The 10,933-nt window shown below is 40.0% G+C and overlaps 2 protein-coding genes across 3 annotated transcripts; both read left to right on the plus strand.

Moving 5' to 3' along the window:
- The first annotated feature begins 13 nt into the window (after nt 1-13).
- On the plus strand, nt 14-4,245 carry LOC136182997 (GTPase IMAP family member 7-like). Its single transcript, XM_065964380.1, has 2 exons — nt 14-399; nt 2,902-4,245. The coding sequence occupies exons 1-2, from the start codon at nt 348-350 to the stop codon at nt 3,885-3,887; spliced, it is 1,038 nt and encodes a 345-aa protein (XP_065820452.1). The 5' UTR covers nt 14-347; the 3' UTR covers nt 3,888-4,245.
- A 1,825-nt stretch (nt 4,246-6,070) lies between these two features.
- LOC110003511 (probable serine/threonine-protein kinase kinX) lies at nt 6,071-10,775 on the plus strand. 2 transcript variants are annotated; one of them, XM_020659018.3, is made up of 10 exons: nt 6,071-6,217; nt 7,336-7,577; nt 7,840-7,902; nt 8,028-8,161; nt 8,262-8,315; nt 8,390-8,435; nt 8,552-8,725; nt 8,877-8,935; nt 9,989-10,031; nt 10,193-10,775. In XM_020659018.3, the coding sequence occupies exons 2-10, from the start codon at nt 7,352-7,354 to the stop codon at nt 10,630-10,632; spliced, it is 1,239 nt and encodes a 412-aa protein (XP_020514674.2). In that variant the 5' UTR covers nt 6,071-6,217; nt 7,336-7,351; the 3' UTR covers nt 10,633-10,775. The 2 variants fall into 2 exon arrangements, with proteins under 2 accessions (XP_020514674.2, XP_065820451.1); XM_065964379.1 differs by having other exon boundaries at nt 7,843-7,902.
- The last annotated feature ends 158 nt before the right edge of the window (nt 10,776-10,933 follow it).

Genomic DNA, 10,933 nt, shown 5'->3' on the forward strand with positions numbered 1-10,933 from the left:
TGACCTCGATGGTTTTGTACTTTTTAATGTTTGGATAAGACAGCCTCTCCCTTGTCATTGAAGCTTTGTCTTCTTGTCTTTTTTTTATGAAGATGTTTTGGAACTTCACTATCTCTGCTTTCGCAGCCTTTGGGTTAATTTCCTACCACAACTGAAGCTATTGAGCACTAGTCCTTCCCTTTTTTCCCCCTCTGCATACTTTCACTTTTACATTACAGAAGCTGGGAGGGGACCAATCAGAACAAACAAGTCTAACCAAAACTTTTTCTCATAAACTGCTTCAAACACGACTGTGACAAAGACGTGGAAGTTTTTGGTTTGCGCAACACAATAGATCTTTGTTTGCCATGAACTCTGGAAGCATGACCGATGCAGAGCAAGAGGAGGATCCAAAACAAGGTAAGAATGGACAAGACGTGTTAATGCAAGTGTTTGAGTCAGTCTCACTCTTTTGAGCTGATTAAAAATACCAAATTCTTTAAATCAAACTAAACTATGTTTTAAAAGATTTCACTTTGTGTCACTGAGCAACCAAACTTTTTTTTTTTTTACTTACAGCTGTAGTTTTATGTTTCATATCTCTCACTTGTATTAAGCACATAAGCTGCTGCATGCTTGTCTTATAAAGGAAATGAGTGAAACAGAAAGTGGTTTTACATGAGTTTTTGTTTTTCGACAATTCTTTAAGCAGATGATTTTGTCAAAATCATCAACATCTGAGAATTAGTAGCACTACAAATCAAGCAAGGATCTAGAGAGGAGGAGACAATGATAAGTGCTAACACAAAGCCTTAAAAGGCACTGCCAGGCAGGTCACAGAGGAAAAGCACGTATTGTATCTTAGATTTGTTTTATAGGCTATCTGTGGTTTTTCGTGCACACTCAGTCTGGGGCCACTGTGAAGGCAAACCAAGTAAAACATAATACTAAAACTTTAACCCTTCACTGCCTATAGACCAGTCAGGGTACAGCATGTCCTATCACCTCATGTCCTTCAGTGACATGAGGGCTGCAAACGAGTTATAGCTCTGTGAGCTGCCATCTGAGAGTCGATTCAATGTGGTAGTTTTTCATTTTATTTATTTATTTTTATTTTTATTATATTTATTTTTCGTTTTTAATTTAATACAAACTAGAGACAGATAGTGTAGAAAAGGCCCCAAAGTTACATGTTAAGGTTTTTGCTTTATGTTAATATAGTGTTTGATTCCTGTTCTGTTTAATGTGATGATATTGTGCTCAATAGGGGAGAGGTGTCACCTGCTGGTCATATAGCGAATTACATCATGTAGTAATGAGCAGTGTGCATCAGTCGATGACAGATGATAAGATAAGATAAGATGTGTTTATTGTCACTGTACAAGTACAACGAAATATTGTTGGAACAAGCCTGTAGATGCCTAATATCAGAAATATACAAATACTAAAACCAAATATTCAAATAAGAAATACAATTAAATAATACAATATAGTATACAATATACAATTCATTTGCAGGTGACAGGTATGGAATAAATATATTGCACTTCGTCTTATATGTGATATTGTGTGTTCTTTAATGTTGAGGCAAAGTTGTTAACTCCCGCGGAGCTGGAGTTTAGATTTTAGAGTTTAGATGTTCGGCGTATTCTAGATATGCTAATTAGTCTACGTCACGGCCCCCGACATGCTTGCTAAATGTCCCCCGGCTCAGTTGGAGCTACACAGAAGTTGAATAAGAGTCATGTCAAATTCATTACATGTTTGTGCTTAGCCTACCTTGCAGTGGCGGTTCTAGACCACTTTTACTGAGGGGGCCAAACAGGGGCCAGTTGTTTTGTCAGAGGGGAACATTAAACCCTGGTGAAAAATACACAAAGATGATCGCTTTAAAATATATATATATTATGCCAAATAATAGCGTGCACCATAAAATACCATGATTTAAAATTTGTTTCAGTAACAGAATTTAATACTAGATTGTGAGTCCGGTTGTTGAGTCAAATACTAGGGGGGGGGGGGTTCTTCCTTTTGGAGGGGTGGCCACAGGGGGGACCAAGCTCAGTGTCTAGGCCCCTGCCTAGAACCGCCCATGCTACCTAGTGCTAATTCTTGCCCGTGTTAATAACAGTGTTATTTTAGTTGCCTGTTAGTTACAAAGTTTGCTAACTGTGTGGCTCTCTGCACGAGGAGGATAATTTGATGTCCGTGCTTCACAATAAAAGCATCGTAGTATTTTTTATAGGGGAATGATTGTAAGACTGTTAAACCTATGATAGCCTTTCTGTATTTAATACTTTAGGTTAAAGAGACATGTAGCTGACCTTTATTTATTTACACATTATAACCGATTATATTACTGTATAGTGTTTTGTATGTTTTTATAGAGGTAAGATTTGTGTATATTCTGCTATTCTTTTTCTTATAGAAAAGACCAAATACTCTGTCATATTGCATGGCCACTGAAATGCCTGTATTTTTGTTTCACTACAAGAGAAGAAGTAAACAGACATTCAACCGATTCTGCACTCTCTTTATTCATATTCTGGAATAAGGCCTGTAGTGGTGTTCTGGCCGACACACCTGAGTGAATCCAGTGAAAAGCAACAGACTAGTGTCCCAACTGAGTTTAGTTTCATTACCTTCATTACAGATAGTTTTAGTTTCAGCTATCAGAGTCTAAAAACAAGAAATACAGACAATTCCTCTCCAAGTTTTTTGTGAATTAATGTTCATGGTTGTATAAATATTGCTGTCAGAATATTTTGAACTCCAGTTTATCAGTCACACTTTTTTTTACCATAACTCAGAGTAGGTCTAAGTTCTTTGTAGAAATGATTGTGTCGGTGTTTAAGGAAATGCAGGCATATGAAATCAGAAAAGTCTCACGTTTGAATTGTTTCCTATCTGTTGATTTCACAGAGCCTTTGAGGATCATGCTTTTTGGGAAAGGCGGGGTTGGCAAGAGCTGCAGTGGGAACACCATCCTCGGGAGATATGAGTTCAAATCAGACATGAGGGTGGTGAGAGTCACTCCACACTGTGAAAAGGGGGAAGGGATTGTCAAGGACGTGCTTGTGGATGAGGCTGGGACAGTTGAGGATGTTCCTGTCGCAATCATTGACACCCCTGGCCTGTTTGAAAAAGACAGCAAGAGGGAAGAAATTGTGCAAAAGATTCTGAAGTGTGTCAAACTCCAGGAGCCAGGACCTCACGCCTTCGTGCTTGTTGTCCCTGTAGGACGGATGACCCAGGAGGATCAAAACACCCAGGCTATGATCGAAGCAATGTTTGGCCCTAGAGTTTGGGACTACACGGTCGTGCTGTTCACCCATGGGGATCGATTGGAGGGGAAAACAATAAACGACGTTGTTGCAGAGAGCGACGAAAACCTCCGAAACTTCATACGTAAGTGCAGCGGCGGCTTCCACGTCTTCAACAACAAGAAACCCGAGGATCAGACCCAGGTGACAAGACTCATCGAAAAGATTCAGACCCTGGTAGCCCTGAATGGAGGGGGGCATTACCACAACGACCTGTATCCTGAAGAAGAGAGGAAGATCAGGAAGAGACAGGAGGACATCCTGGCAGAGAGAGATACTGAGATCAGGCGCAAGGAGAGAGAGCTGGAGGAGCATCACAAGGACAAAGAGCTGGAGATGAAGAAGAGGGAGCTGTGGAGGAAAGAAGAGGACAATTCAAGGCTGGCTGCAGAGAAGGAGACCAAGAGGAAGTTCAACATAAAGATCATTTTGAGCTCCATCCTGGTGTTACTTCTGAGTGGTTGGGCTCTCCAAGCACCAAACATGTGGCCATTGGCTGTATTAGCTATTTTGATTTGGTGCGTCTTTAATGGCTTACCATTTCATTCAGAAAAAATACCATGGCTTTCCAAGAAATTAATATAGTTGAGATATCAATGCACCGTTAGTAATCAGTCATGCCGTGTATTACTGAAGTCTAGAACAGATCTTCAACATTAATGCAAGAAATGCAGAAAAAAAGCACAGAAAACACGAGTAGATTTTATTTTATGACTTTTGTTTCTTATGATTAAGAATTAATTATTTAATTAATAATTAATAATGAATAAACATTTAAATGTGCGTGTAAGATAGCCTATATGACGTATAATGCACTGTTATAATCAGTCAGTCTTGTCTTTTAATAAGTTACATAAAGAATGATTTATTATCCTTTAAGTTTTTGGTGATGTTTGATATTGTGACTTTATATATGATGAGAAATAAAGAATGAAAGAAGTTCTTGGTAAGTTTTGACAATGCTTTTTTGTATTTTATTTTTTGTTGTTGCTCAATTTAGCTGACATTCATTCTATTTTTCAAACATTATGAAATGAAATAACTATTCCAGATGTCTATAATTAAATATTTAATATTCTTAACTGAATTATAACAATTAACAACTGCACTATATGTATTTGAAATGGGAGTTTATCTTAAGAAGAACTCCATAGAAAAAAAAAAGTGACGTAAATGAACCAAGTGGAACGGACGCTGTGGATATCTATTGTTGATACAATTGTTGATAGTAAAAATGCAACGTGGGAATATCTTTACTACCAAAGAATAACGTTTTGACTAGGAGAATTTTTAAAAGTGATATTTAAAATGAAATAGTATTAGTATTAGCATCTCAACTTAAAATCCACCTCTCTGCCAATGACCTCTATGAATCATTCCAATCTGGTTTCCGTTCCCACCACAGCACCGAAACAGCTCTCCTCAAGATCACAAACGACCTTCTCCTCTCCTCTGATGCCAGAAATCTCAACATCCTCATCCTACTGGACCTAAGTGCAGCTTTTGACACTATCAACCATTCCATCCTTCTCTCCCGCCTTGAAACCACCTTCAACATCACCGACACTGCACTCTCCTGGCTCAAATCATACCTCTCGGACAGATGCCAGTTCATCAGCATCAACTACTGCAAATCCCCCACTGCTCCTCTCTCCCAAGGTGTTCCCCAAGGTTCTGTACTAGGTCCCCTCCTCTTTACCATGTACATGCTCCCCCTTGGTCACATCATCCGCCGCCATGGTCTCCAGTTTCACTGTTCTGCTGACGACATCCAGCTCCACATTGCCACCAAAGCCATCACTCCTGACACTCACTCAATCCTCACTGACTGCATCACTGAAATAAAATCCTGGCTTCAAACCAACTTTCTGAAACTCAACTGCGACAAATCAGAAGTAATCATCATCGGCCCCAAATCCCTCATAAAATCCACCAACAACTTCTCCCTCACCATCGATGGCTCTACAGTGCTCCCTTCCCCCCTCATCCATAACCTTGGTGTCATCTTGGACCAAACCCTCTCCTATGACAAACACATCACCAAAACAGCCTTTTTCCACCTCAAAAACATCGCCTGCCTCCGCCCATCCCTCTCATTTTCAGCTGCCGAGACCCTCACCCACGCATTCATTACCTCCAGAATAGACTATTGCAACAGTCTCCTCTACGGATCACCATCATACTCACTCAAGAAACTCCAATACATTCAGAACTCTGCAGCCCGTCTCCTCACACACTCCCGCACCAGAGACCACATCACCCCCCGTCCTTCATGACCTCCACTGGCTCCCCATCCCCCCAGCGTATCAACTTCAAGCTCCTCATCATCACCTTCAAAGCCCTTCACAACCTGGCTCCTCCCCCCTACCTGTCTCACCTCCTGCACCGACACCCTCCCACCCGCACTCTCAGGTCTGCAGATACCCCCCCTCCCCCCCCTTGCAGGACCAACCTTCGGTCCTTCGGCTTTCTCTGTTGCTGCTCCCACCCTCTGGAACTCACTCCCAAAAAACATCAGAGACTCCCCCACACTCACCTCCTTCAAGAAATCCCTCAAAACTCACCTCTTCAACATTGCCTACAACCACTAACTCCCCCCTCCCCCTACATTACTTCTTCATTGCACTGTCCTCGTCGTTTATGGTTTTATATTTTGTCAAAGCGTCTTTGGGTTCCTAGAAATAAAGAAAACCAATGTATTATTATTATTATTATTATTATTAGTGACGCTGTCTTCGTCTGTCACTTCAGTGGCTCCTCACAGTGCGCTTATTTCTTCAAAGACAGCGCCCTCTGGTGGTAACGTCGCGAAACAGACTCTCCTTTACGACTGGGTGAAAAATCATTTTGTGGGAGCGGCTGAAATTCAAACTTAAGTTTCGTTTCCATCGCGGGACTGTTGCAGAAGTTAGGAGGTAAGACCGTGTGATTGTAGCCAAAACAAACAAACGCGATTATATGTAATGTTTTCTTTTTTTTTTGTGTCAGTCAGTGAATATGAATAGGCTACATTATGTGTTAAAGCTTCTAAAGATTGGTTTAGTGTCATGAGTCACGAGTTTCTTTACATGGTTTTCATTCCACGTCCTATCAGACTTTCATATTCAGAGGTGTGATATGACTTTCCTTGATTTTATGAGCATATACATGATACACATACCTGCTTTAACCACTACTACTGACATTGTAGCCTTAAATCTATACTATTATTTTTTGTTCTGTCTCTATCTTCAACTCAGTTTCAGCAGATGACTGTTCATCATTAATCTGATTCTGCTCGAGGTTTCTGCCTCTTAAAGGCACTCGTTGTTGTTAAATGGTCTTTGGAAAATGTTTTACATTTCGCCTTTCTTTTCGTTGTTGGTGTCAGATTATTAATCACATAATGGTGATGAGCGCTAGTGTGTGTGTGTGTGTGTGTGTGTGTGTGTGTGTGTGTGTGTGTGTGTGTGTGTGTGTGTGTGTGCCCCCGTCAGACTCACACACTCAAACTGTCGAGGAGGAGAGATGAGGTGCAGCCACACCATAACTCAGTAAAAACTCAAATTACAATGATTTGACTTTTAAAATATTTGATTTAAAAACATACATAACTGACATCAGCAAAGGAAGTAAAAAACAAAAAAAAAGGTTTTTAAAAAAAGAGAGTAAATGAAGCGTTTTGCTTATTATGTCCCACACAGAATCAGAAGAAATAGACTTTAGAAGAGATTGTACCCAAAACAAATATGTCCAGGTGAAAACAAAGTCCAAGGTTTAATATATTGTCTCTTCCATGATCAACTCTCAGAAATACATGAGAGTGAAATGCTGTTCTCCTCAAATCAGGCACATTTAAAAAAAAACAAAAAACAAAGAGATACAAAGCCTACATAAAAAGAAAACACGATGCATAACAGAGACAGGACGCCAGATGGTTTAAAGCAAAAGGTTCTAAAGAAATGCTTCGAATCCAATAACTCTTTAGATCAGAATTAACATCAGCATTTCATTATTCATGTGTTGTTCTGTTTTTGATTTTTTTTTTTTAAAGATGACCGGTGAAGAAAATGAGAACAAGACATTCCTTAGAAGAGGAAGAAAGCGAGGAAGAAGCTATAGGCAGAAGAGTTAGCCAAAGACAAAGAAAGAGAATCAAATATAATTTTGATGTAGAACAGGAAGAAGATTATTATTATGAAGATGAGGATGAGGATGAGGATGAGGAAGACAACGGGCAACCAGGCCCGTCCGACGGCTCCAACCACAACCAACAACCAAGTGCACACAACAACAGTGGGTGTTCATTTGTCCTCTAAAAGATATCTTTAATGTATTTTTGACAACATATATTCCACATTAAAGATAAAAAAAACAAAACAATAGCGTCTTACCAATATTTGTACGGCAAGTTGCTTTTCATTTCATGTCTTCACAACGATGCCTGAGACATAAAAACACAGTCACGGTAATTTCTTGTCATGTCCTGCTAATGAACGAGCCAAAGTTCAAGCTTGTGTGCAACTTTCTCACCTCCATCTCTGCAAAAAAAACCTAGAAGTCTGGAATGTAAACTGTGGAGAGAAAAAGGGCTCCCTGGATGTGGAAAAATTCGAGAGTGGTAAGCTTGTGGGGCACACTTCTTCACTCTAACAGAACAATACACATCTTTTCTTATTTCCTAATTGCCTTATTTGATTTCCCTTCTTGTATCTTTTCTCTTTTGTTGCTTTTCACTCTGTTTAGGCGAGCCGTGTATCGAGTGCGAGGACCAGTGTTTCCGTCCTCATGAGTTTGAAACCTTTGCCGGGAGAGGCTCGAGTAAAAAATGGAAAGCAAGTATTTACTATAAAAAACGGCCCCTTGAGTTCTGGATGGAGGTAAGGTGTTTTTTTTTTTTTTTTACCGAGACTACTTTTCCTTTTTAAGACTGATTAAACTACTTAATAAACATCTCATGCTTTCTTGCTATTCTCACAGCTAGGTTGCTTAAGCACAAAGGGATTTAAAAGAAGGGGAACTAGGACTGCAAAGGTAACTTGATGTCAGAATACGAGTTCATGTGGTGTTAAAGACTTCAAATAAAGCAGCGTTATCTTTTCCTGCAGATGAAAACCTCGTCATCAAATCACTCTAAAGACAGCTCCTCTGAAGGTTGGTCTTTCCTGCAACTGCAGATGAAACCACGATGGAAGCAACAGTAAACAGAGTGCAATGCCAAGTTCTGTTTTTTTTTAATTGTGCTTGGACGTATTTTGTTCCTGTCAAAGGGTCTGAAAATCAGATCACAGAGGACAGTGAGGACGATGAGGTTGAAGATGAAGATTGGCCTCGTGGCAGTGAAGAACTGTTCGAAGAGGAGGAAGAGAAGGTGGAGCCTGATGGAGACTCAGGAGGGGATGACGGGGAAGAGCTGACGAGAGCGGCACATGGAGAAGTGGAAGGTAAGGACTGGCCCTGCTGTTGCCGCTAACGACAATGAATCTGATTTTGAACGCGAGGTATATTTATACAAATGTTGTCACTGAACTTGTTTTCAGCTCATTAAGAAAAAGTTTTTTTAAGATGAGTCATTACTGTCCCTCTTGTTTGCAGGGGAGAGGTTGAAAGCAATACAGATGGAAGTAAGAGTTATCATTGAAAGACATCCAGAGGTAAGAAGGTGTACGAAATGACCAATACATGTGGAAAGATACAAATACAGACATGTGGTAACAGCTACATATTAGCCTTTAATATTAGCACATGCCCAAATATGTAGCTACGACTCTGAACGTTACAGACACAGGATATGCCAATATGAAAATGTAATTGCCGATTCTTTATGATACAAATATGTAGTTACTGATATATCTCGATACACATATGTAGTTATGGATATATGTCGATACAAATATGAAGTTACAGACACAGGATATGCCAAAATAAAAATATAGTTGCTGATTCCTTATGATACAAATACAGTATGTAGTTACAAATGCTGCCAATAATATGTATAGCTGCCTATACATGGTGGTGTTCAAGACATTTTCTGTGTCATTCTGACCCAAATATGCAGGTATATATTAATACATTAACACATTTTTTGCATCTAACAAAGTGACGCAAATATGTAGTTACAAATGCATGTCAATAAAATGTTATAGTAACACATACAAGCTGATACAAAAATGTATTAATGGGGACATGCAGATTTGAATATGTAGTTAGAGATATGTGTTTAGATATGGATACATGCCATAAATGTCAAAACAAATATGTAGCAAAGAGTGAAGATCATCATGTAGGAATAGATACCAATAGAAATATGAAGCTACATGCTGATACAAAAGTGTTGTTTCTATAAATTCCAACAACTTTGTGGTTGTGGATTCACTCTGATTCTAATATTTAGTTACCATGTTGCTGAAACATTCTAATATAATTATGTATCTATAATTGCAGATAAAAGTCAGTCAAAGTCAAAGCTGATAATATGCTGACAGAAATATTTAGTTTATTTATGGATACATACTTTATACATAAATAATGTACAGATGCAAATAGTTACCAGTGCATGCCGATATAAAACATGCAGGTGCCGCTTATCATTTACCCTTAATAAACAGAGTCAACCCCTCAGAGTTACTGTCATGATTTTTCAAACACATCCCTTTGTTACCTTTGAATATCGCTCTACTGATTCTGTAAATGTGCTCTGGTTTTAGATAAACAGCATTTCCGAGTCGGACTGCATGGAGCACACAGCAGGTTTGTTAATGAACCTGCAATGACTGTCCAACTTAAACAAGTGTGATTAAATCCATTATTTGAATTCAGAGATACGTCAGTGGGTTCTGTGTTGTAATGTGTTGACAGATAAATGTTGTTGTTTTTTTTTGTCTTTACTAACCTTGTTTTTTGTTGTGAAGACTGTAGGGGCGATCTACTGCACGAGGACAACCAAGAGGAGAGAGAGTTCCCCCCTTCAAGACCCGATGACCCCTCAGACACAGCGGCACCTCACGGTGAACATTTGCAGATGCCCGTCACGGCCATCAAACGCGAGGACGAGGAGGAGTCTGTAGACGTGACACAGAGTGCTGGAGGAAAAGAAGACGCAGAGAGACACCGCGGACCTGAAGCAGGCAACTCTCAGACTCCATCTGCGGCAGACATCGACCCGGAAATCCTGATTGAAACCAGAGTGGAAGGGTCCACCCCCGTGCCGTCGACCGGCTGTCACCTGGATACGATGGACCTCGAGCAATTGAAAAAGGAGAAAATTAAAATGCAACTGAGAGTGTTGAAGCTGCAGGAGGAATACTACTCTCTGAAATTAAAGGAACGCAAAAGGGAACATCAAAAATGAAGTTTGCTGCTTCCTTCTTTTTACTTTTTTACAATCTTGAAGAAGAAAAAAAAACAAGCACTTGGGGACGGTGGGTAGAGTGAGGGGGAGTGTCTGATGTTTTTTTTGGGAGTGGGAGCGGCAGTGGATTAGGACCGAAGGTTAGTCCTGCAAGGGGTGGGTGGGGGTTAGCGTCTGCAGACCTGAGAGTGCGGGTGGGAGTGTGCCGGTGGGGGAGCCAGGTTATGGAGGGCTTTGTAGGTGATAATAAGAAGTTTGAAGTGGATACACAGACAAGGACAGATGTCCTCAATCAACCAGA

This window comes from Labrus bergylta, chromosome 16, assembly GCF_963930695.1.
Source record: "Labrus bergylta chromosome 16, fLabBer1.1, whole genome shotgun sequence".
Lineage (NCBI taxonomy): Eukaryota > Metazoa > Chordata > Actinopteri > Labriformes > Labridae > Labrus > Labrus bergylta.

Excerpts from the sequence above, each read along its gene's own strand:
- LOC110003511 (XM_020659018.3), top strand. The coding sequence starts at position 7,352 with ATGAGAACAAGACATTCCTTAGAAGAGGAAGAAAGCGAGGAAGAAGCT. Across the intron at positions 8,162-8,261 it reads CCCTTGAGTTCTGGATGGAG|CTAGGTTGCTTAAGCACAAA; the intron begins GTAAGGTGTTTT and ends CTATTCTCACAG. Across the intron at positions 8,316-8,389 it reads GGGGAACTAGGACTGCAAAG|ATGAAAACCTCGTCATCAAA; the intron begins GTAACTTGATGT and ends CTTTTCCTGCAG.
- LOC136182997 (XM_065964380.1), top strand. The coding sequence starts at position 348 with ATGAACTCTGGAAGCATGACCGATGCAGAGCAAGAGGAGGATCCAAAA. Across the intron at positions 400-2,901 it reads AGAGGAGGATCCAAAACAAG|AGCCTTTGAGGATCATGCTT; the intron begins GTAAGAATGGAC and ends TTGATTTCACAG.